At 43.7% G+C, this 23,858-nt stretch overlaps 2 protein-coding genes across 4 annotated transcripts in view; one reads left to right on the top strand and one right to left on the bottom strand.

Annotated features, from left to right (window-relative positions):
- Positions 1-268: 268 nt before the first annotated feature.
- pus1 (pseudouridine synthase 1) lies at positions 269-2,704 on the bottom strand. Of its 3 annotated transcripts, XM_074690463.1 has the most exons (7): positions 2,595-2,703; positions 2,318-2,465; positions 1,976-2,202; positions 1,737-1,874; positions 1,468-1,570; positions 612-1,306; positions 269-507 (listed from the first exon to the last, which is right to left on the bottom strand). In XM_074690463.1, exons 2-7 carry the CDS (start codon positions 2,373-2,375, stop codon positions 472-474), a joined length of 1,257 nt encoding a protein of 418 aa, XP_074546564.1. In that variant the 5' UTR covers positions 2,376-2,465; positions 2,595-2,703; the 3' UTR covers positions 269-471. The 3 variants fall into 3 exon arrangements, with proteins under 3 accessions (XP_074546564.1, XP_074546565.1, XP_074546563.1); XM_074690464.1 differs by having other exon boundaries at positions 2,286-2,704; XM_074690462.1 differs by having other exon boundaries at positions 2,318-2,703.
- Positions 2,705-9,543: 6,839 nt separating this feature from the next.
- Positions 9,544-23,858, top strand: part of atp2a2b (ATPase sarcoplasmic/endoplasmic reticulum Ca2+ transporting 2b) — a 30,476-nt gene continuing 16,161 nt past the window's right edge. The window contains exons 1-5 of the mRNA XM_074689875.1: positions 9,544-10,219; positions 10,513-10,530; positions 10,654-10,736; positions 11,785-11,889; positions 16,052-16,190. Coding sequence (XP_074545976.1) covers positions 10,102-10,219; positions 10,513-10,530; positions 10,654-10,736; positions 11,785-11,889; positions 16,052-16,190 — 463 coding nt within the window. The 5' untranslated portion in view covers positions 9,544-10,101. The remainder of the gene's footprint in view (positions 10,220-10,512; positions 10,531-10,653; positions 10,737-11,784; positions 11,890-16,051; positions 16,191-23,858) is intronic.

Below are 23,858 nucleotides of genomic sequence, written 5' to 3'. Positions count from 1 at the left end.
TCAGAATTATGTGAGAAAAAAAAATCAATATTGGAAAATGCCAATGTGTCTGATGGCTGAGATTTCCTCAAGCACAGACACCTATTGCTTTGTTTTTGTATGTTCTTTGATTTACATCTCATGGGCTCTGGCTTTGCTTGAGTTTGTAAAGTGAAAAGGAAAAAACACCATTGTTCCCATGCTATGTTCCCATGCTATGTGTACAGAACAGCCGAGACATTTTGTGAGGACTTGACAGCCAGTTTAATCAGCAGAAATTATTAAATCAAAACAGATAAACAAAAAGAAATCATGGCACAGATGAGGTTTTTATTAAAATCTCTGATTTCTAGACACATAAGAAGAACAGAATTTCATCCCACACAAAAGTAAATCTTGTAGAATAAACTGTCAAACATAAAAAAAGCTCATTCCCACAAAGAAAGACTGTTTCAAAGAGAAAATGTCTCTGCTATCAACGGGTAGGATGACCTAGTCCGAGTCGTTTCCTGTAATCTCAGCGTTGTCCTGGGGAGAGAGAGTTCAAACAATGAAAAAACAGGTCAGAAAATGTGGCTTCTTCACAGTCAAATGTCATGGTTTGATACACAGTCTTTAAAATGTCCAGGTACCTTCTCTTTTTTTTCTGGTTTATCTGGAGTTGAGGCTTCAAAGTCGTGGATTGGTAGCGAGGCCATCCAGCTGAGCATGGAGCCCTCCTGGCACTCTGTTTCTACGATGGTGGGGTAAATGTGAGCCTCCTTGAAGGCTTTGATGGCTTCTCCTTCGCTGTCCCACTCCAGCCGCTCATGCAGCCCATCCCCTCCGAACTTCTTGTTGTAGCGGTCAAAGTGAACCTTGTCAAGAACCAGGCCAAGTCCAGGAGCTTTAGGCACATCCACCTTCTCCTGCCCCCGGCTCCGCTCCATCACCTCCTCCTTTGCATAGCCCCTGATCACTGCAATCACCAGGCCGATCATTTTACGGATTTGGTGCAACATAAAGCTCTGGCCTCGCACCATGATCACAGCAAACTCAGTACCGCTGCAGATGAAAGGCTCTCCACAACACATCTCTGTGATGTAGCGCCGGGCACTGGGGTCGTTTGCTGCCTTCTGAGAGGTGAAGTTATGGAAATTATGAGTGCCTTTGTACATAGCGAACAGACGGTTCACCCTCTGAAGCGTCTCCAACTCAAGGCGAAAGCCTGTCACATCCCTCGTGTCATAGTCTTTAGGGGAAAAGGCCACTGTTGGGAGCATGTAGGTGTACGTGCGAGCATCACAGTTGTTTTTGGAGTTAAAACCCTGGGTCACCCTCTTTAGACCTGTGAGGAAAAAAAACAACACTCCTTTAGGCTGTAAAACTGCTGTAAGGGGAGTTGGTGGGGTAAACATTCAGGTAAAGCAAAGTCAGGGGAGATTAATTAATATGAAATTAATTTAGTTAATAATGCATTAATTAAAGGATAAAGAACCATAATCTCACCCAGTACTCTGATTTGTGATGGCAGTTGCTCATTGATTCTGTGAACTGTGTCATCAATCAGTCGCAGCTTCAGAGACACCACTTGGCCAGCAGCAGACACACCCTAAAACAAGACCAGGAATTGGTGATGGGACACACCAGGAACAACCAACACAGTTGGTTTGGTGTGATTTGGTTTGTGTGACGTGATGCATGATCCTGACACACTGAGCCACAGTCTGCTTTGAAACATGATCCTCGTTGGCCTGCTGCTGCTGTAAAACCCTTACCTTATCCGTTCGGGCACATCTCTGAAAGGCCATCTTCTTCGTGTCTTCTCCATGGTTTTCAGGAATGCATCCAGATTTAACAAGCGCAGTGACCAGGTCCCCCTCTATGGTCTTAAACTGAGCGTTTCCCGGATTTCTCTAAAACACAGAAAACTTTTCATGATACATGTCTGAGGCTGCAAATACCAAGAAAGCCTAACAAAAACCCAGTGATGTGAGAGCCCTGCTTTAGCATGTACCTGCATGCCATAGTAGCCCTTTCCAGAGTAGGCCAAGAGGAGAACGACTTTCTTTTTGGGATATTTCCTGTCACCATCAGCGGGTTCAGTCTCTGCTTTGACTCTTTTAGAAGCCTGCAGACCTTCAGTACAATCCTCACAGTCTTCATTTGCTCTCTTCAGCTGCTGGGCTGTCTGCTGCTCCTTTGCTATCTCAGACATCTTGTTTAGGAACGTTAGAAAACCACCTGGAAGCGCAACATGGTCATTCAAGTCACATTAAACCCCGAAAAGGCCGAAGGATTAAAACACAAGGGAAGGCGTAGATTACCCTGACGTCACATATCGTTGTAGGTGTCCTACCGTTTCTCGCCAGTCCGGGTCTAACGAAGGCACTTATAAGTGGTGAGGTTTTCAGCATGTCACGCCGAGTCGTCAGATCTACCCCTCACAGCCTAACGATGCAAGCTGCTCCTTCAGCTCAACCATGGACACTAACCCGGAGCAGAAACTAAACATAAAAACACACTTTAAGGAACCACTGCGCCAACTGCGCCACCTCCTCAACCCCCGTGACAGCCGGTAGACCTGGTCACCGACACACAAAAAGAATATGAGGGAAAACTGAGCCAAAGTGTACCTAAATAGACAGTTAGTGAATGGTTGCCGCAACATTCACACATGTGCAATGTCAACTCTGACCCCGGATGTGAACCATCGCAAAACTCGCGTTAGTCTGTTACGGTGTTCCCTCTATGGGTGTTCCATGGCTCGACGCCGTTTCTCTAGAAAAGACATTAAATTCTGGCACCTCTGGCACCTCTGTGAAAACATGAATTTAAGCTGATTCTCTTTAGAATCATAGCGTATTTGTACGGTTTTAGAATCTCGGTTGACAGAAAATGATTAGATAACGTTTTTACCCGTCATTTAAGCACAAAAAATGTATTTTTAACGCATCAATATTACTTTAAGTCCATGGTAAATTCATAATATAGTTTAAATACATTCATTTACATAAAATATTACGAAAAATCTAGGAATTTCAACATGCAGTGTCATCGTTGTCCACTGGAGGGCAGCAAGTTGTAAAAGAAAAAACGTCCTGTTTTAAGGGGATCGGAGGAGTTCCCACATGATCTTTAAAAAGTCTCCCTTGTAGGTATATGCCTTATGGACATTCAGACTTTAAAACGAGATTATCACCGCCAATATTACAGGTTACACTTACAGGTTTTTTTTTTAAACAGCTCTTTCTTAGCTTGGGTCGAGAGCACCGGATTGATTTTTTCCAATTAGGCTATTGTTTTAAAACTCATGAAGGGAGTTTGAACTGGTTATGTGATTGACTGATACTAAACAGTACATGACGTCACATTGACAAAATGGTTGACGCGAAAATGACTGGATTAGCTGAATGCTGCTAAAAGAGCCTTTTCTACACAGATATGCTACAGAATGAAAGTTCTTGATTGAAATTAAATATGACTTTCATTAGTTAGTTAGTTACTTGAGATACAAACTGGCCATAAAGATGACATACCACTTTTTGGTACCAAAATAAACACAAAGATGAGTGTCTTCAGAAGAGCCTCATGATGTTAGTTCTCTATGTGCTGTGCAAAGAGAAGATGCACAGCTCCTAACTTTAGTCCACATAAATCCCAACTGTAATATTTTTCAGAAAAGTGACTGAACTGCAAACTCTGTGAGTGGATACAGAGTACAGACTTAAGTTGTGAGTCAGCAGAAAAGACATGTTTGGGTCGCGAGTAACCCACAATAACAGGGGACACTGGTTGCCTGGAGGCCAAACCTTTAAAACTCTTATCCTGGGGTTACCTCAGAATGTTCACTGGCGCTTCATGAGCCCCTCTGAGGTGATCAACAATGCCTAAAGCCACAGATAGACAGCTACTGGAAAAAGGACACAGGGTTGCCACTATCTCACCTCATGAACAGCATGTGTTCGTTTTCCAACAAATGCTGATTATCTAGAACCGTGCTGATGCTAAAAATGAAACAGTGATTTTTCAGGGTTGGTTTTACAGCTGATGGGACTGTGGGTGAAAGGATACACAAAGTGCTTTTCAGTGCGAAACAAATGAGAAGACTTCTCATCTCCTGAACTGTAGCGTTCTGCTCAGGTGTACTAAACTTAAGTGAAAGTTTGAATGTTCCAAAGTGTGTTGAACTGGGTGAATAACAAAAGTCACTGAATGGTAAATCCCTTGAGCCTGATCAGGAAGACACACTAATCAAGCCCTTGCAACATAGCTAAAATGTTTGTATCCCCTGGAGTCAGACATAAACAGAGCCAACATTAATTTTGTCCTCAATGTCCTAAGATCTTTTATTTACGGTCTGATCAAAAGAAACCAGCCTTACCAATCTGACTGCAACCATGGACCGTCACTTCCTCCAAGACTCCAGGGTGAGCACATACAGGCAGTGGATACAAACCCAAACCTTTCTGCACAGCTCACTTTCTCTTGTTAATCTTGTATAGTGCATCTCAGCTGCATGTTTCTACCCAGGAAAGCGTCAAAGTTCTTTGATTGAAAATCTGCTTCTGCTGCCCCCACATACAACAGAAAAACAATCAACTTAAAACCATCCACACTGTCAGCAAAGAAATCCACAGCTGTTAGAGCTCCTGCTCTGCTGGCTCACTTATAGAATCTGTCAAATAAAATAAATATCACATATTTCTAAAACATAAGGAGGAATGTCTTGATCAGAAAGCACAGAAACAGTCTCACACTGTGCTCATGACTCTGATTACGAGGGAGAAAACATTCTGAACCCTTGTCTTTGTTGTGACGTATTTATTTGTTTCAAACATGAATTAAATTGACCCAAACAGCTGTGAGTGAGTTCCCTTAAAAAGTTAGTGAGGTCAGGCTTGAAAGAGCCTTGTGGTTTGTTGAATTCTTACAAACTAAGGATCAAGAATAAAGTATGTTTGTCATACATGTATGATTCTTTGTATATTTGTTTTTTAACACTTGAAAAATGATGAAAAGAGTTTAGAGTTATCTGTGAATCTATTTTAATACAAAAGTGGAGGAGTTTCATAAACTATGATGTGTTTTTCTTTTGCAAACTCAACCTTTGTCTCATGTTTCTGTTTAGATATCCACACCAAATTACAGCTGCAGGGTGCGCTCCGCTTTGCGCCGAGGATAGACCAGGTTAGAGCTGGCGAGCTTTCAGCGCACTTTCTGCACTGTTTTTGGCACGAAATTGTCACTGCGCCAACATGAATCTGCTGACACCTCCCCCTGGTGCGCCGTCAACTCCCCCTGGCGCGCAGTTACAGTTACAGTTACACCCATCTCTGCGCAGACGGTCTACCAAATTGTCAAATTGGCAGCGCACGGTGGTGCGCCGCACGAAATAAGCACTGCGCAGTGTGCGCCAGGCTTGCGCCCCCTGCGCTGCACCACGAAATTAGATCCCCTGGTGTTAACTGGCGTTACGGGGCAAAGAAGCTATGGTTAAATATATGTGGTAAAGGTGAATAATCCATGAAAGTCTTGTGCTCACTGATTGCTCTTCAAAGCTCCAGCCTTTGATCAGTTGTAGATGTTTTTTTTTAATAATTTCATTGGGCTCAAGTTTCCCCCTCTTATCCTGATGGTCTGCAGTGGCACACAGTGTTTCCTTGTCACTGAGTGAGAGTCTGATCGTAGGAGCACACATTAATCACAGTGTCCAGAAATAACTTTTTGATGGACAGGAGATACCGTGGGCTGCAGAGACAGAAACTATCTCAAATTCTGCTAAAAGGATTAGTTTGACAATAAAGACAGCACTACAGCAGAGTGGGGGAACTCTGCATCAGCAGTTATGCTGGTTCTTTTTCTGTGTGTGTGTGTGTGTGTGTGTGTGTGTGTGTGTGTGTGTGTGTGTGTGTGTGTGTGTGTGTGTGTGTGTGTGTGTGTGTGTGTGTGTGTGTGTGTGTGTGTGTGTTGTGTGTGTGTGTGTGTGTGTAAATTTTAGCGTCAGCAGTTCAAATCAATATTCGATTTTTTTATACATTTCCAATGGATTTGTTATTCAAGAGTTTACTGACCCTGTGTTTAAAATGGTTACCTAAAAATACATTTTATTGTATGTCAGCATCAAAGGTAGAAAAGAGAAATGATTTCTCTTTGATAACTCTAACTTTGACTCAGACTCTTTGTTTTTCAGAGATTTTCCTGCACTTCATTTTTTTGAACAGGAGTGATGAGTTTCGAACTGATTTCATATTTCAATTCCCAAATTTGATTCCGAAAACTGTAATTCTCTGAGAAGTCAGAAATGTATCCAAACATAAAACCACTGAAAAACATCTTTCTGTTTAGGATGAAAGGTAATAGCAGTAATTTGTCAATCAAAAATAACAACATGCTGATCTTTGTAAAGGAGTACATTGGGTAATTCATGGATAACAGCAATAATCATACATTAGTATTAGATATATAACTTTAATTAAAGTGCTTTCACATCCTGCCGGATAAGTTGTTATAGAATCATAAATGGGTTTTGGTAATAAAAGATATCCTGTTTATTTAGGACAATGGTGGCAAACACCTGACAGTGGGTGGTGGTCTACAGTGGTTCTCATTTTTTTTCACTGATATACCCCCTGTGAACTGTTATTTTCTGCCATGTGCCCCCTAACAAGCACACACTGCTGTACTGCCTTGGGTGTTAAAAACAAACAACAACAATGTACACCAAACTGAACCAAAAACTGTGACTACAAAACTGTGATAAGAACCGAACTGTGGATTTTGCAATCTTTCCATCCCTACTCCATCACACACTTCAGGACAAGATCTGCGCTGCCACTGACACAAAAAAACTGTTTATGGCGTTTAACTCCTTACTGTCTCCTTCAAACACTCAGCCCTCTACTCCTGTCAAAAATACTTGAGCAAACACTATAACCAAGTCTCCAAGCATCTACTGAAAAACAACCTGATCGACACCTATCCGTCTGGCTTCAGGTGCGACCACTCCTGTCAGTCACAGTACTCCTGTCAGTCACAGTATCACTGCGACTGGCTTGAGCTGCTGGTCAGTCCTCTGTCCTACTACTGCTTGACTTGTCTGCTGCCTTTGACACAGTTAACCATCAAATCCTCCTCTCCACACTCTCTGAACTTGGCATCTCAGGATCTGCGCTGTTGTGGTTCAAGTCCTACCTCACAGACAGATCCTTCAGAGTGTCATGGAGAGGAGAATTGTCTAAATCACATGGCTTATCAACAGGGGTATCCCAGGGTTCAGTGCTTGGTCCCCTACTCTTTTCCTTATACACTACCTCACTTGGTGCAGTGATTCACTCTCATGGCTTCTCCTACCACTGCTATACTGACGACACTCAGCTCTTCCTGTCTTTTCCTCCTAACACAACTGCCTCGGCTCGGATATCAGTGTGTCTGGCTGATATCTCCACGTGGATGAAGGAACCATCCATATTGATGAAGGAACGCCACCTTCAGCTAAATCTGTCCAAAACTGAGCTCATTGTCCTTCCTGCTTGTTCCCCGGTTCAACAACAGATCAATGTCCTGCTTGACTCCAATCCACTTGTGCCCACAAACTCTGCTAGAAATCTGGGTGTCATGATTGATGACCAGCTGACCTTTAAGGTTCATGTGGCCTCAATTTCACGGTCTTGTCGATATGCCCCCTATAACATCAGGAGGATCAGACCCTACCTGACACAACAGGCCACGCAGCTTCTGGTACAGGCCCTTGTGATATCATGCATCGACTACTGCAATTCCCTCCTAGCAGGCCTTCCTGCGTGTACATTTAAACCTCTGCAGATGATCCAGAATGCAGCAGCACGCCTGGTCTTTAACCAGCCCAAAACAGCACACGTCACTCAGCTGTTAATCTCTCTTCACTGGCTCCCAGTAGCAGCTTGAATCAAATTCAAAGCTCTTCTTCTGGCTTACAAAACACTGACAAGAATGGCTCCTGTCTACCTGGGGTCCCTCATCCAGATCTACACTCCTTCTCGCCCACTATGCTCTGCTTGTGAAAGACACCTGGTGCTCCCAGCCCAGCGCGGCTCCAAATCACTAGCCAGACTCTTCTCCTCTGTTGTGCTCAAATGGTGGAATGAATTACCTAACTTTATACGATCCACAGAGTCCCTTTCTACTTTTAAAAGAAGTCTGAAAACTTATCTGTTCAGGGAACACTTGTGCACTTGAGCTGACCATTCTCCTCTTTGCCCTCAGGGGTAGAATGAGTCAGTAGGTCTAAAGCCGCGTTTCCACCAAGCAGTCCGGGTCGGTTTGTCTCGGTACGGTGCGCTATTGGCGGCGTTTCCACTGACTCATCCTGGGACGGATCCCTGAAAAACCAAGACGAGCCGTCCCACTTTTTTGGGACCCTTTCATATGGGTGCCAGACTGAACCGATCCGCTCTCGGGAGGTGGAGCAACAACACCGCAGACGGTTGATTGGTCAAAAGAATCGTCACTTACCCCGACTGCGGCTGCATTTCTCCTGGCGGCACACAGACTTCTCTGAAAACAAAGCTTGATTGCACTTTGTAACAGAGAGTTACATGAAAATCACAGAGAGGACGAAATGCTGCATGTTTTCCATCCGTGCTCTTTGTTTACTGTGTCGCGTTTTCTTCTTTGTTGGATTTAATCGTGGGGTAAGCTGCTATGGCGTAGCGCTATTGTTTACCAGCTGAGGCTTCCGGCATCCGGCTTACACCCCGCCCACCATGAGAGGGCACAGTTTGCTGTGGAAACGCAAACGGGATGAGACTTAACTGTACCAAACCGTCCCAAACCGTACTGAACCGACCCAGACTGCTTGGTGGAAACGCAGCTTAAGACTCAGCTCTTGTGATTTTTTTTCAGCACTATTACTGAATTTTGTTGAAGATTGAGGTATACTGTTGCAGAAATTAATTGTGGTTTCTTGGCTTGTTGATTATTGTGCCCCCCCCCCCCCCCCCCAAAAAAAAACAAAAAAAAACAAAAAAAAACAAAAAAACAAAAAAAAAACCTTGCACTTAATAGCAGCACCTGCAGCTGAATAACTTGTAGCACTGTTGTCGCACTAACAAGGTTTTCCTTCCATCTAAATTCTTGCTTGTGTTGAACTTCGCTTTGGACAAAAGCGTCTGCTAAATTAAACTGTAAACTGTAAACTTCAGTTAGAGCATCCTGTCTCTTATGAAGCTCCTGAGTACAGTGATTGTGTGTTAATATTTTCAGATTGCAAACCAGAAGCAATTAAATGATACTTGTTCATAGTAAACAGCAATGACTGCATCATTTAATCTGAGGGTGCAAATCAAAACAAGACCACATCTCTAAGACATAAAAAATTATGAGTGCTTAGCATCATATTGAAGAGATATACTGTATGTGAGAGATTTAGTGTTGGTGAGCAATGTGTGAATGATAAAGCATTCATTAACAGAAGTCTGTGCTTCAGTGCAAGGGGGCCACCAAATGAAATTTGCTTAGGGCCTCATAACCGCTTGGGCCGGCTCTGCACACATACGCTAGGATTTCCGGTTGTTCCAGCCAATGAGCTGATTCCACATGCGGACACCGAACACCGCATTCGACACACGCGAGAACTGCAGCGGACAAACGCGATTGGTGCCGCGGACGACGCCAGTGATTCCGCAACAAGCAGGCAGAGCGGCTGAAGGGAGCTGAGCTGTAACTTAGCCACATGTCTAAATTATCCGGTAGGACCAATTTCAATCTGAACGCCGTTGTTTCGAAAGGCGAGGACGGTATGAAAGCATTTCAATGAGACCGGAATGGTAGTATGAACCGTTGGTTGTGGGTTTTCCAGGAAAGCTAGCGGAGCTCAGCCGGCGAATTCAAGCGGATCCAAAGAAGCACAACAGTTAGCTTAGCTGTAGCCTGTTAGCTGCCCGTTAGCCCCCGAGCCGCTAACCCCTCCACTTTCACCAGGCACCTGCACGTCTGTGACACAGCTAATTAGCCGGTAACAGTCGACACAGAGCTGCCCTGTCGGACATTTCGAGGTGATCTGGTTTCTAGTGCTGGTGTGACTCATAGGTGGAGAGAACCGTGACAGCTTCAGGTTGGGACCAGCAGGACGGAACAAGCGTTGTCCTCAAGTGGCCGTACACCATGGACAACGCACACACGAAGACCGTGGACGAAGTTTATAGCTTTTTCAACGTGAATGAGAGCACTGGGCTGAGCTCGGAGCAGGTGAAGAAACAACGGGAACGTTTCGGACCAAATGGTAAGGAGCTGGTTCACACAGGTTCAGTGAGAAACATAGAGCTTCAGTTTGCCGGTGTCATGGCCCAGGGCACCGGGTTTGTAACGGACGACACAAAAAAGGAAATTGACGTCACCAGCTGTGTGTTAAAATACTGGGATCATGTCTCTGCTAGGAAAGTCACTTGGTGGATGTCTGAACTTCCTTCATTAGACCCTCCGTGTTTGTCATTTAGCCTACCACTGGTATATGTGCTGAAGTACTGACTGTAACTGTGTCCTCTCTCTGTTCCCTCTGAATGGTCTGAACTGCAGAGCTGCCAGCTGAGGAGGGTGAGTGGACCTCTGTGTGGGATGCACCTGTCTCTGTTCACTATTTTACAATCCACTTTTTTTCTAATGGAGGGGAAACATTTTCATGCTTTTTTTTAACATAAAGTGCGCTTTTGCTTTTAGGTAAGTCCCTATGGGAACTTGTCGTTGAACAGTTTGAAGATTTGCTCGTGAGGATCCTTTTGCTTGCTGCCTGCATATCTTTTGTAAGTATACCGACCACACACACACATTTTTATTTAAACCAAACAGTTAATTCATTCCCTTCACCTTTTCCAGTGTTATTACCAGCGTTTGAACCAATATAAGTGACCAGGTTTGTGCTGTGGTTGAGCTTTAGCAATATGACAAACTGTCTGCAGCTGTTGTCACACCTGATGGAGGAGAACACTCCATTTAGATCAGCTGAGGTCAGACCTTGTATTTAAAAGCAGTGAAAGGCTAGTGCACAGGGGGATTTTCCAAGGAATATGAGAAATTGTTGTTGCCAAACAAAGTTGTGGGTGTTTTAAGGAAAATAACATGAATTCATGGTATTTTGTTACTAAAATATTGTTGGTGTTCATCTTCACTGCTGTTTCTGTAATACTTCCAGTCACAAGTGTTAGTTTATTATTTCCTCACAGTTTTTCATCATGAATGTCTGGTCTAACTGATTCATACAGGTCAGAGTTGAGGTAACCCACTACAGATAGTCATTTTGAAACTAGCTCTGTCTGAAGGTCTTCGATGGTTGTGTATACATGCTCTTGCTGAGAATTACCAGTCATTGCTGCCTCTGCTTGTTGTTTAACAAAGATTTTGTAAATCCTTTAATATCCAACAAGTATGTAGTTAGAAAGAAATGCTACCTCATGATGATCCCATGTATTTCTGGAGGAAGCAGAATGCGTCACATGTTAAGAAATGTCAAAGAAAAACAAAGACTCCTTAGGAGCGTGCTCATCTCTCTGAGGTTTCCTGCTGTCACTACACTGAACACTCCACCTAAGAAGAACATGACAGGCCCAAAGATGGACAGGTATAATTTGTACTGCTTTGGTTCATGACACCAGTGAGTGTTGATCTACAGGGTGGTTTATGTGTGACAGTGTTGGCTCAGCCCTCTCTGGTCCCTACTCATGTGTTGCTGTCTGACACTGGGCCCACCTAATATCTGTTATCTGGTAATGATGTCATTGAGCTCTGTACCTTATCCACTCTTTGGTTGTGGTGTCTAATGACTCCTGATTTCTTTCTTTGCTCCATGTTTAGGTACTGGCCTGGTTTGAGGAGGGGGAAGAGACCGTCACAGCCTTCGTGGAGCCTTTTGTTATCCTTCTTATCCTCATAGCAAATGCCATTGTAGGAGTCTGGCAGGTAAATACATCACATTTACAGATTAAACATCTCTTCACGTTCAGCTGAATGTTTTATACTCTTTGAATGTTCCGATCGTTCCCTCCAAGCTGAGAGTCATCCTTCACGTTACAAACTGCAGTCATTGCTCAATAGGGAACAATTCAATGGGCTTTAAAAACGAATGCTGCACAAATACTGAACTGTTAACTCCAAAACAAGACATTACAGGAACGATGTGCCCCTACAGTTTCCCTTCCTCTGTAAAGGCTGCTGACAGTTATGGCTACAAAGGTAAAGGCTCAACACAAGTCTGAAAGCAGATAGAAAACAAAGTCCAGAGATTGAAAAATCTCAAGATTATTTTTGTTTTCAATTTAAAGAAGTAGAAATCTAATGTAACCACGCTGACAGTTTGCAGCATAAGATTTAGGAAACCCACATGTGCTATATGCTGCTTGATGTCTTAGTCACACAGGAAATCTGGCCTGCTTTTACTTCCCTCTGCCTTGATACATACCCTGACCTCATGTTTCAGAGATCTCTAATGGTGCGGCCACACCAAACGCGAACTCGCCAATTTATTCGCGCGAATAGCCTGTAACGCGCCGCTTGAACGTCCGAGTCTCGCCGCTGGACTACTTTGACAAGCTGAGGGGCGAACGCGCGTTAGCACGGCACTGCGCATGCGGAGTAGAGAGCCCGTTTATTTAAAGACCGAAAGTCCAAAAGAGCATCTGAAAAACAATGAGCTGCGGTTTCAACAGCATGACAGGAGAGTGTGTGAAAGCTTTGGAGATCACAATCAAGGCCTGCTGCCTCTCCCTGGTAATCCACCAGCCCTGCCTGGCTGTTCCCTGCTGATCTCATCCTCGACCCCCCGAACCCCTGACCACCCGAACCCCCGACCCATGTTCCCGGAGGTCTCCCTGGGGATAATGAAGGGGTCGAGGAAAGAGAGGACTGCAGAGAACTTCCATCATTTCCCTGGCTCTGCCCCTGCCCCACTCTTTCCTCCTCTCTATCAGGCTCAAAACTCCACTGAGGAAAACACAGTCGGACTCAGTGATGACCTGTACAGGCAAATCCAGCTGGGAACGAATGTTTACAGAACTTACCTTCAAAACATGTCTCCTCAGCAACTTTCACCCAAGCCTGCTCCTTTTTTTCCCGGTCTCTGTAGAGTACACATGTTGTATCGTATAACTCTGGATGATGACACACCACACAGATTATTTTCTCCTCCATCTTCCGTTGGAGTTGGCGCCGGAGCAGGTGGTGGCCCCCCCCCCCAACAGCAACAAATCAATGACGTAGTGGGGGAATGTCATCGCTGATTGGCGGCCACGGCAAGCCTTCACGCAAATCCATGTCAAAAGTTCAATTTTTTCAACTGGAGCGAATTCGCGTCTGCTGCCCAAATGCGTGAACGCTCCAAACGCACAAACGCCCCAAACGTGCCGGCCAAGGCGAATTGGCATCTAAACGCGTCTTTGCATTGACTTTGTATGTAATTGCGCCGCAAATCCACATTTGGTGTGGCAGTACCATAAGGCTTACCGTCTGACCAGGCAGAGCAACACTCAGTCTTCAGTAGCAGTTCTGTTAAAGGCACAAAGAATACGTTTCTTTATGCAACTGTGTTAGCATGCGGCTGCCAAGTCTGGCTGTACCCCAAGGAGTAACTGTCTCAGTTCCTTTGAGAGGCTCGATTGATTTGTCCACGTACTCTTTAATTACTGACACAAAGCATTAAAGCAAAAGCAGCAACAGTCTTATATGGATGCACTCATCTTAACCCAGACAGCTAGTTGGTTTTTCTCCTGACACTTATCCACACTAATGTTATAACAGGCCTTATACTGTCCATCCTAGTATTAGGTTACATTAATCTCATGGTGTTAGATAAAAGGAGTTCAGGGAGCATTAATGAATAACTTGGAGGTAGTTACTTATCTGCGCTGTTAGTCACCCCACAGTGTCTCTGGTCAGAGAAGACACCTGTGAGGTTGGGTGGGTCTGTGCCCCAGTGGACTGTGAACTCGGAGGTTTCTGTGTGACCTGAGTGTTCACCTTTTTCAAAGCAAACTCTGGCTGTGGTCGAATAGTCATTTTTGCTTAGGAAGGTTCCTAACCGAGTGTAATGACCCGGGAGTATCTAAGTGACAGCCATGTTAAGAGCTGTTCGAATTCTCCAGGCGCAAAGGAAAGGAGATTCACTGCTTCCTTTCAAATCTCCTTTAGCATAGGGTACATCTGACCATCCTTGCCGAATGGAAAGGAGACGATGCCGTCCCACAATTCCTTGCGGCAACAATATTTAACGCAGCCAACCCTTTACGAACATAAATGAATAAACCTGAAGAAGAAGGTACCTAGAGGAAAACATGACAGAAAAAGGACAGAGATCACCATGTAAGTTACTGTTGATCATAAAGTATTGTCAATTAGAGACTGACTTTTTTTTTACTTTTTGCTTCCTTCCGAGATCAGGGCTCCACTTTAGAAGTGTCCCGCTCACTGGGCTCAAACCGCAGCCACAGTCTATGAGCCAAAGAAGCTGAGGAAGGTGATGGGGATGGATCTGTAGCTTTATTGGGTCTGAGTGTGTCCTTACCCCTCAACCAACCCCACTGTGAAGTCTGCCCTCTGTAGCTTCTTTTAACCTTGAAAACTCTCACCTTTGCTGTCAGCTGTCTCAGTGTCTTTTTGTCCTTGTTACTATCCTTTCAAAGGTCCCAGGGTTGTGTTCCCTGTTTTTCCACGAGTGGTAGAATGCTGCCCGTCAGCCAGGCTGAGCTCTGCCACTCAAACTGTCCAAACTGAGAGCAATCAGGCAGGAAAGGTGAAGTCAGCACTGACAGAAAAGTGCATGTAAAGGCTGATGAACAGGGGCCTGTATGAGCAAGAAGGGGGACATATTTCTGCTTTTTATAATAAGCTGCAGAGTTCAGCTCTTCATTCTATAATAAACCACTCCTCACATTAATTATTTGTTCCTTTTTACGTTAAGTTTACTTCCATTGGTTTACTTTGCATAACAGAATAACACCATACACTGTAAACCCCAAAGTTCAAATTTCTCAATTGGCTTAAGCTAGGAAAACTTTAAATTTGTTGGTAAGTTCAATTTACTTAAATCTCTTAGTTTTCAGTGTTGAAAATGATGATTTCTGAATGGATTTAACTTTTGTTATTGTTTAAGCAAGCACAACTTAAAATCATTCGTTTGTGACTGTGTTTTGTAACTGTGAGTGAAGAGGGGACGCAGTGGATATGAGACCCTGCTGTACTTCTAGATATGCAGCAGTGGCACAGGCTGTTTGTGCTCCACACTATACGGACTGTTTCTGTGTGCCACAGCATGGACCAGCTGTCTGTGCTCCGTGTGGCATCGATCAACTGTCCATGCTCTACGTGGTGTGGACTGACTGTGTCAAAAATAAACAAATATAACTTTTTACACTTAATTTCAAAACTGGCCGAAGTACCAAGATAGTCGTGTCAAACATTTTATTTATAAATATATTAACTATCAGGCACACTATTAAAGTCAAAAGGTACAAGACCCTGTACCATGAAGCACGGACCACCAGTCAGTGTCGTGAGGCTCAAACAACCTGTGCCCCTGAGGGACACTATTTCAATGCACTGCAGGGTCTCATATCTACTGTCTTCACTCCTCACTCACGGTTTCTCAAGTTGTGAAATTAGAGTCGATTTTTGTTGTGACGGCGTTTGTAACCATGAGTGAGGAGGGAACACTGTGGATATGGGACCCAGCAGTACTGTAATAGTTATATCATCTAATTGTTCAGATTTGCTTTAATTTTCTATTATTACACTTGCTTGATTCATGAGGCAAATTTATTAATATCACATCTTTCAGTTTTAAGTGAGGTCTGCTTATTATGTTTTAAAGTGATATGCAACATTTTTTGACGTTATTTAACATTTAATTTGTAACAAATAAGCATCAGGTTTATTTGATTAAAGACGTTCAGTAGAATGATTTTCCATAATAATCATAACTACTTAAGATGTTGAGTTAAATTCACTTATTTCATTACTTCGTTTTTTTTAAGGTCTATAAGCATTTTTCAAGTAAACCTGTTCTGGTTTACAGTGTATGAGGCTTCCCTTTAATCCTTTGATAACATTTCCCTTCTCCTCTGCTTACCAGGAGCGAAATGCAGAAAATGCTATTGAAGCTCTGAAGGAGTATGAGCCTGAAATGGGGAAGGTGTACCGTCAGGACAGAAAGAGTGTCCAGAGAATCAAGGCCAGGGACATTGTGCCTGGAGACATCGTAGAAGTGGCAGGTAAGATTAAAAAAGCGTTCATCTCCGGTTGGTTTTAAATGCAGAGTCCCATCTTCAGCATTTCCAGTCTCTCTCCTCTGACTGTTTAAAGGTAGGACTGATGAAGTTTACTTTGAGCAGACACTTCTTCTTCTTGTTGATTAGTTTATGATTAATAGAAAGTACATCAACCTATGACTTGAAAGAAAGATCCACAGTCAGGGGAACAGGGGGCGCTTACTGACAGCTAGATTTGATGTGGACATGAGCCAACCATGTTTATAATAGTTCAAATAGACTGTTTGGTTCCACTGGGGGCCAGGCTGTGGCTGATTGACCCATCAAACTTCTTTGGTCTCTGTGAGGAACCGTTTCATCATGTCTTGGATTTAATGGTAAAGAACATTCTGTTGGTTTGTCCTGATGTGTAGTTGTTGTGTAAATGTCATCAGAGTCTGTGATGTGCAGCAGGTCAGTGTGGTACTGGAGTGTTTGTCTGAAAACTAAACAATGATGAACTGAAGACAGGAATCAAACGTGTAGACGTGAAGACCAAAGGATAACATGGGTTGTAACTCTTGTAAACCTCTTCCAGTGTTATGACGCACACTTTACTCACACACAAACACACACAAACACACACACAAACACACAGCTGATCTCTCATCCTGTTCTTCTCTCTTAGCATTTTTAAAATAATGGGCATCCCAAGTAAGTGAAGCAGTTATGTAAACAGAGAGCAGAGAGCCAGTCTGTTCCTTAGCGCCTTCTTTTCTTGGCTAACCCTGATTTAGACAGTGCTGCATGTGTTTATGCCTTCTGCGTCACTGCTCTTCAGGCTCTCTGGGTTTCCTGACCGACTCTTACTCACCGGCCTCTGACTGGCTTTTATCTCTCATCAGCTTTTGTTTGCTTTTCCTGTTTTATCCTAATTGTTGCATCCCACGGATTGGCTTGATGACGTGAGTGAAACACCAGAATGTGTCGGATCAGGCATTCTGTTTGGATCCAGTGCTGTGATGACTTCAAGCTTCTGAAAGGACTCAGTAGCTGTGTTTTCATTACACCTAGAATTGCGCAACACGTAAATATTGCAATAAAGAAATGGTAATGGAAACACCACATTTTTGAAAAACCTCTCAAATTTCGATAAAAAGTTTGTTACGCTCTCAAGAGGTGGTTTTTGGGAAGTTTCGATACCAAACTTTTTTGCAAAAGTGCAATGGAAACACCTTTTTCGCAAAAACATGTACCCTTGTCATAACAACACACCTCCCTCATCTCATATGTGTCCGCCGCCACACATTTGGACTCTGGCGTTCATATTTGAACAGCTCTGCTGTTATTTCTGAGTTCAGTGCAGATGTTTTGAGTTTTTGACCGACATTTGCGGAGGCATCAAGACGGCTGCTAGCGTGTCAGAGTGCAGCAGGAGGGAGGGGCCCATTTTGAGTTGGTGTGATCACAGCCTACATTTTGACCAGAGAATAAAAACACAAATTTTCATGAATCAGCATCATCATGAGAGCAGCGTCTGGATGGACATTATGTTTTACTATACTTAAGTTGTGCACTGGGGCTGAACGATTTTGGAAAATCATCTAACTGCGATTTTTTAGACCGATTTTGCGATTGCGATTTAGCATACAATTTTTGGGGGGGTGACATTTATCTTCTGCATTGTTCACTTAACACAAGTTTGAAGTCATTTTTAGTATGACTAACCAACAGAAGATACTGTTGACATTTAAAAAAGTCTTTTTTGCATTTCTTAATTGAAACAGAAAAGGAACACTGTGAAATTTTACTGACCTCCAGTTGTCAGTAAGACTAACAAACCATACAGAAAAAAGTGACAAAGGGGTGTGACTCTACGATCCACTGGATGGATCTTTGTAGCCCAAAGGTTTTTTTTTTTTTGCCAGAAAAAAACAGCATTTTGACTTTTGCTGGTTTTAAGGGACGACAAGTACAAGTTACTATATTCCCTTCAGGTCTGTGTACATGAAACTTTTTTTTCTAATTGCAGCGTTTGCGATTTGAAAATTGCATTCTATTGCATTGCGATGTCGGTTTAAAATCGATTAATTATTCAGCCCTATTGTGCGCAGTTCCACTCATAATTGAAACGAGGTGCAATTGTTTTTATGGAAACTTCAGGAATATCGCTTTATTTTGCAAAAAAGTGTCATGGAAATGACATTCTTTTAACTCTCACTGGGGTAGAACCATAGACTGTATAAAACATGGACATAGTCTCGCCGACGTCACCTGTTCTCTGAAACGGAAAATGAAGCACAACGGCTATAGTGGCCATATTGGTAGTGGCAAGGGCTTCGCCGACAGCCATATGGCCCCGGCCGTCATGTGACCCTCAGCTGTGCCTCTTATTGGGGGGGCTCGTGATCTTAATATCCTCTGAACGGCCGCATTAGAAAAAAATTCACCCCCCTTACAGTGGGCGCCGGTAGTAGAATTAGCGACTCAGACAGGAGATGTTTTTTGGACCAGGCTGTAAATAGGTTAATTTCTGCTTTGAAAATGGCTTTTTTTGGCTTGGTGTGTATGTGACTTGCGGTACTTCCGGAGCCAGCCTCAAGTGAACAGACCAGAAACAGCAGATTTTAGCACTTCTGCATTGTCTCATATTCTCAGACCAGAGGTTGCTGCTTGGGTAGAACACTGTTCACTGGGCTAGATCACTGTCCCTCTCTCTGTCAGACACTTCCAGCTCCTCCTCCCCTTATTGACATCTCAAAAACCGCAGTCTCAACCATCAGACACCAGACTTCTTTGGGGACATGTTAGCAAAGACTCTCCTCTAAAAAACGGACAGACAAAATGTTTGCTTCCTTATCAAAAAGTCCCCCTGCTGTGTTGGCCCAACTGCTGATTTATTGAGCTGGTATCATTGCTGTCCACAGTTTGCCTTCGCTCCTCTCTTGGAGGAGTGTACCTACCTCCTGTGACATCAGGTGGGTAGATTTCAGCAGCCAGCCTCAAAGGAAATAAAGCAGCAAACATAACATACCAATCAGGAAATATATTTCAGAGTAATGTCATAATAGTCTACATCTTGTAGACTTTGTAGGCCTTGCACCAACATGAACTCTCCCCAGCTGTTCATTATAGCCTTGCTTCCTGTGTTGATAGCTTACTGTTTACTTTCCATCCATTTGAAGTGTCTGGATGTCTGTGGACGCCAGGGGTGAGGAAGAGGAAAGAGGTGTATTTTTCAAAGTTTTAAATCAAGACAGAAATGAAGTGGGCTGCTTTAGAAATGAACTGTATTTCAATGAATTTTGAATGGATGCAGCCATTCTCTGACTGAGACTTAGTGAATCAGCTCCAAGCTTTGTGAGCTGGATCTGCGCTCTGACATGTGTGGAACCTGGCCAGTCCATCAACTTTGCTTGTAGCGACATCACACCTGTCATTGAAGGAGCTGACACTGTGCTGTAGTTCATCATCTGTGTGCATGTGCTCCCACTCTGACAGGAAGAATGGGCAGTGCTCTTTGGACAGTGAGGGTGGACAGGTATCCACCAGGAGATGGTCGGTTGTTGTTGGTTACACATCACTCCATTACAGCTCTTTTTCTCACACCACTGTGGCCGCATTGGTGCTGGGTGTAGTTCATCTGTGTGTGTGTTCACTATAGTTAAAGGGTGTGTATCAAACAGGTTTTTGTGTCTTGGTATCTCTTAGACCTTTTAGCAGTTCCATAGTGGACCAGAGGGTCTCAGTTGGATTCAGTCTGTGTCTATGTGTAACATCTGTTTTCCTGGGTGTGGTTTTATCTTCACTGCGTCTGAGTAAATGTTGTCCTGTCTGAGGTAAGGGGAGATGGGGAGACAGGTTTGCAACGCACACAGATTCAGGCCCCGTTTACACGACGCCGAAAACGGTCGATTCCGCAAACATTTCGTTGCGTTTTGGCCTTCGTTTTCAGTGAAAACGCAAACTTTTGAAAACGCTCCCCAGAGTGGAAAGATCTGAATCCGCTCCTCCATCCAGCTTCGTGTAAACACAGAGCGGAGCGTCTCAGGGTGAAACGCTGACGTCACCGCATGCGCACTCGCAGTTTTAGGTGAAGGCTCCGCGCTCAGCCACATTTCCAGTTGAGCCAGTAGTTGGCGGTAATGCGCGTTATGGTTGGATTGCCGACCGTCTCACACAACAAAACGGCAGAAAAAGAAAGAAGAGAAGAGGAGACTTGTCCTCCTGGAGTCGTATGAACGCGGATCGTTTTCACGCCGTCCTCATGTAAACGCGGGTGGCTTTTGAAAACGCAAAGGAAGAATCGTTGCGGGAGTCTCCGTGTAAACGGGTCCTCAGTTTGATCAATAGTTAGTGCTCCAAGTGGCCTGATGGACCATTCTCCTTTATTTTCTGTTTGTCTTTATTGTTCTCACTGTAGCTGTTTGATGCTAGCTCAGTGGGAGATATGTGTGCCACTGTTAGGTCTACAAACTGTTTGGCATGTCACGTTGGGGTGAAGTCACAGGCAGTAAAAGCAGCACAATATGAAAGGTGGTGGCAGTGTGTAGTGTTACACACAGCTGGGGGAAACAGTGATGTGTGTGTGTGTGGTGTTTACGTCACCTCTCCATCTCTGCAGTGCTTTAAATCAATGCAAATAGGGATGCACGATTGGAATGGCCACGTTGCCAGTAATCTTCTAAATGAGTTGTAAAATATTAACAAAAAATCCAGTGTAATGCCTCTCTCAGTGCAGCCATGCGCAGCACAATAGGCCCCCACAATAGGCCCCCACAATAGGGGCCGTTTACATGAGAACGGGCAGCAGAGGGATACAGCAGTGTCACTCTGCTGCTGAGGTCAGGGTGTAGGTGCTAAGAGGTGATGATGGCAGGACTGTGTTCTAGTGCTGCTCAGAAGGGCTGCTAATGGTACAGCTATAAACGTGTGTCTGTGTGTGGATCTCTTTTCCGTTCATAAGAGAAGTAAAGAGCCCCTTGTGGCCTGGAGGAACCCATGAAGGGTCACAAGAGGCTACAGTCCTACATGCTAGCAAACACTGGGGATCTAGTCATTGAGAGAGAAAATATACAGACCTCCCTGAGGTCTCTAAAGTAGTGATGGGTAGATTAGGCCCCATGAACTTCAACTTCAACTATATTTTATTTATATGGCACTTTTCATGCACTTGTGCAACACAGAGTGCCTCACAGAGGATAAAAACAAAAAAACAAAACAAAAACAAGCCAAACAAAAGAAAAAAGAAACAAAAGGAATACCATCAAAACCCCAAACCTCCCACCCCCACAAATATACCCATTGCAACACAGTTACATACACACCCACACACATACATAGACATACATACAGGCACACACACACACACGCACACACACACATACACATACACAGGCTATTGATGAGGAGACATGGCTGGGCACCAAGATCTGAGGTGAGGAAAAAGTTACCTTTGGGGGCCACGCAGACCAGGAGGAGCCATGGCCCATGGCTGAAGGGGGCGCCACCACAGGGACCACCCCAGCCCAGGCAGACAGGAGGCTCCACACCAAGGTGTAGAGCTCTCTAGCCATCAGGGCAGGAGCCATCCACAGGACAGCGCCCCAATCAGTGGACCAGAATCAGCTCCTGGTGTGGCAGGCCCCCAGGAGGAAACACTGGAAAACTGAGGGACTAAAATAATAGAATGTGATACAAGGTAAGAAGCTAAAACTGAGGGAATAAAACAGTAGAGATTAAATAGATCATGTGAAATAAGATAAATCTGTATCCTGACTAAAACATCAAAATAAAACATTGAAATAAAACAACATAATAAAACAGGATAAACTAAGCTAAAAAATAAATAAAATAAAATGAATGATAAAAGTAGAAAATAGAGTAAAAAAGTGAATAAAATTGGGGTAAGCATAAAAAGGATTAAGAGGAGTTAAACTAGTCAGTTAAAAGCCTGATTAAAAAGATGGGTCTTGAGCCTCTTTTTAAAAAATACCAACATTCTCTGCGCCCCTGAGGCTCTCCGGGAGGCTGTTCCACAATCAGGGACCATAATAACAGAATGCTGCCTCCCTGAGAGTTTTAGTTTTAACTTGTGGTATTGTTGAAAGGCCAGCACCGGAGGACCTCAGGGTCCGCGAGGGTTGGTAGGGTAAAAGTATTTCAGGTAGATAAGATGGCCCAAGACCGTTAAGACACTTAAAAAGTAATGGACTGTTGCAGCACATTACCCAAACTGTATTGATACTGTGTCGTTACTGTGTAACTGTGTCGCTCAATATGGACACCTGCTGGATCTTAAACATCATTGCAGGAAACAGAGTTAAGAGACTCAACTGGCGTACTGATTCAATGACCCAGAATGCACATAATTATTTAAATTGTTACATTTTATATTGTATAGTAAATTTAAAATGTCCTTCATATCTTTGAAATATAAAGTCAATAAATAACGTGAACACAAGTTCTAACATGTGAATCAAAGTGAAAGTGTCATGAATGATGATGTTGCTTTAATCAAACAAAAAAAATCAAGTTTTAATCAAACAAACATATCTTTTTGTGTCTTGGCAACTCCGTTTTTGGAGAAAGGTTGCCAGCTTCAGATCAAGCTAAAACTTAGAGGAACAGAATGAACAAAAAGGAAATAAAAAGAAACACCTTATTCGCCGATATAAGATCAAAATGGTCCCACACAGCCGAAACCTTACTTTTCTTTTGGGCTTCGTATCACAATGGCTTGAAGGAAAGAATTGTGCTTCAAATTTTCTACGATTCTTTGGGTAAAGACGCATCCTGTTGACAGATGCAATCTGTAAACACAGTTTGGTGCCTCAGTGAGACAGGCGACACAGCAGCTGCATCGGTCACGCAGCTTTCTCAAAGTGGTACGTGCAACGACGCGGGGCTTCACTCTATGAGCTCAACACATGTGTCAAGGCTTTGGTCTCGTCAGACCCATCACTACTTAAAAGTTTCAGTAGACCCCCCATGATGAAAAGTTTGGTGCTGGGTTGGAGTAGTGTAAGAAGATTCACCCCAAGAGGGAGGGTTTACCCTGGGGAACAGGTGTCAGCAGAGTCCGTTCTTAAAAGAGAAAGAGTAGGGACCCAGACCACAGGACCGATATGAAAACCACTCTTGTCTTTAGAGCCTCAGACAGTTTTTTTTATGCAAACTGCAGGATCATCCCTAGAGGAAGAGACTGCCGTCCCTACTTCAGGGAGCAGACAGCAGATATAACACTTTGTTCATGTGAGACAAACAAAGTTCCTTGTCCTGCAGGCTGTCCTCTTTCCCAGGAAACAAAGCTAAAAAAAGAGTGTGTGATGTAAGATGAATGGAAAGATAATGGAGAGGCTCAGCTGGCTGAAACAGCTGCAAAGTTTGCATCACTGCAGCTAATTTCTGTTGACTATCACAAAATAACGTAAAGAGTGTGTCAGAAACAACAGTCAGTCACTTCTTATTGACCAGCTGATTTATCCCCTCTCTGAAGTGTAGAGACAAATATTGTCAGGAGACCGTGCTGTCATGGACATGTAGATGAGCAACTTACCTTTATTTGTTTTTGATGAACAGCTGATTTAAAGGTCTGACACATACTAGGCACTTTTATGTTCTTCCTTTGAACCCGTTCTCCTAAAATGTCCTGTTCTACCTGCTGTGACCCCAGTCCCTGGTCCCAGCAGC

Source organism: Halichoeres trimaculatus, unplaced genomic scaffold, assembly GCF_033239565.1.
Source record: "Halichoeres trimaculatus isolate MK-OKI-2021-1 unplaced genomic scaffold, fHalTri1.1 fHalTri1_scaffold_16, whole genome shotgun sequence".
NCBI classification, from domain to species: Eukaryota; Metazoa; Chordata; class Actinopteri; order Labriformes; family Labridae; genus Halichoeres; species Halichoeres trimaculatus.
This window is presented reverse-complemented; position numbering and strand designations above follow the sequence as displayed.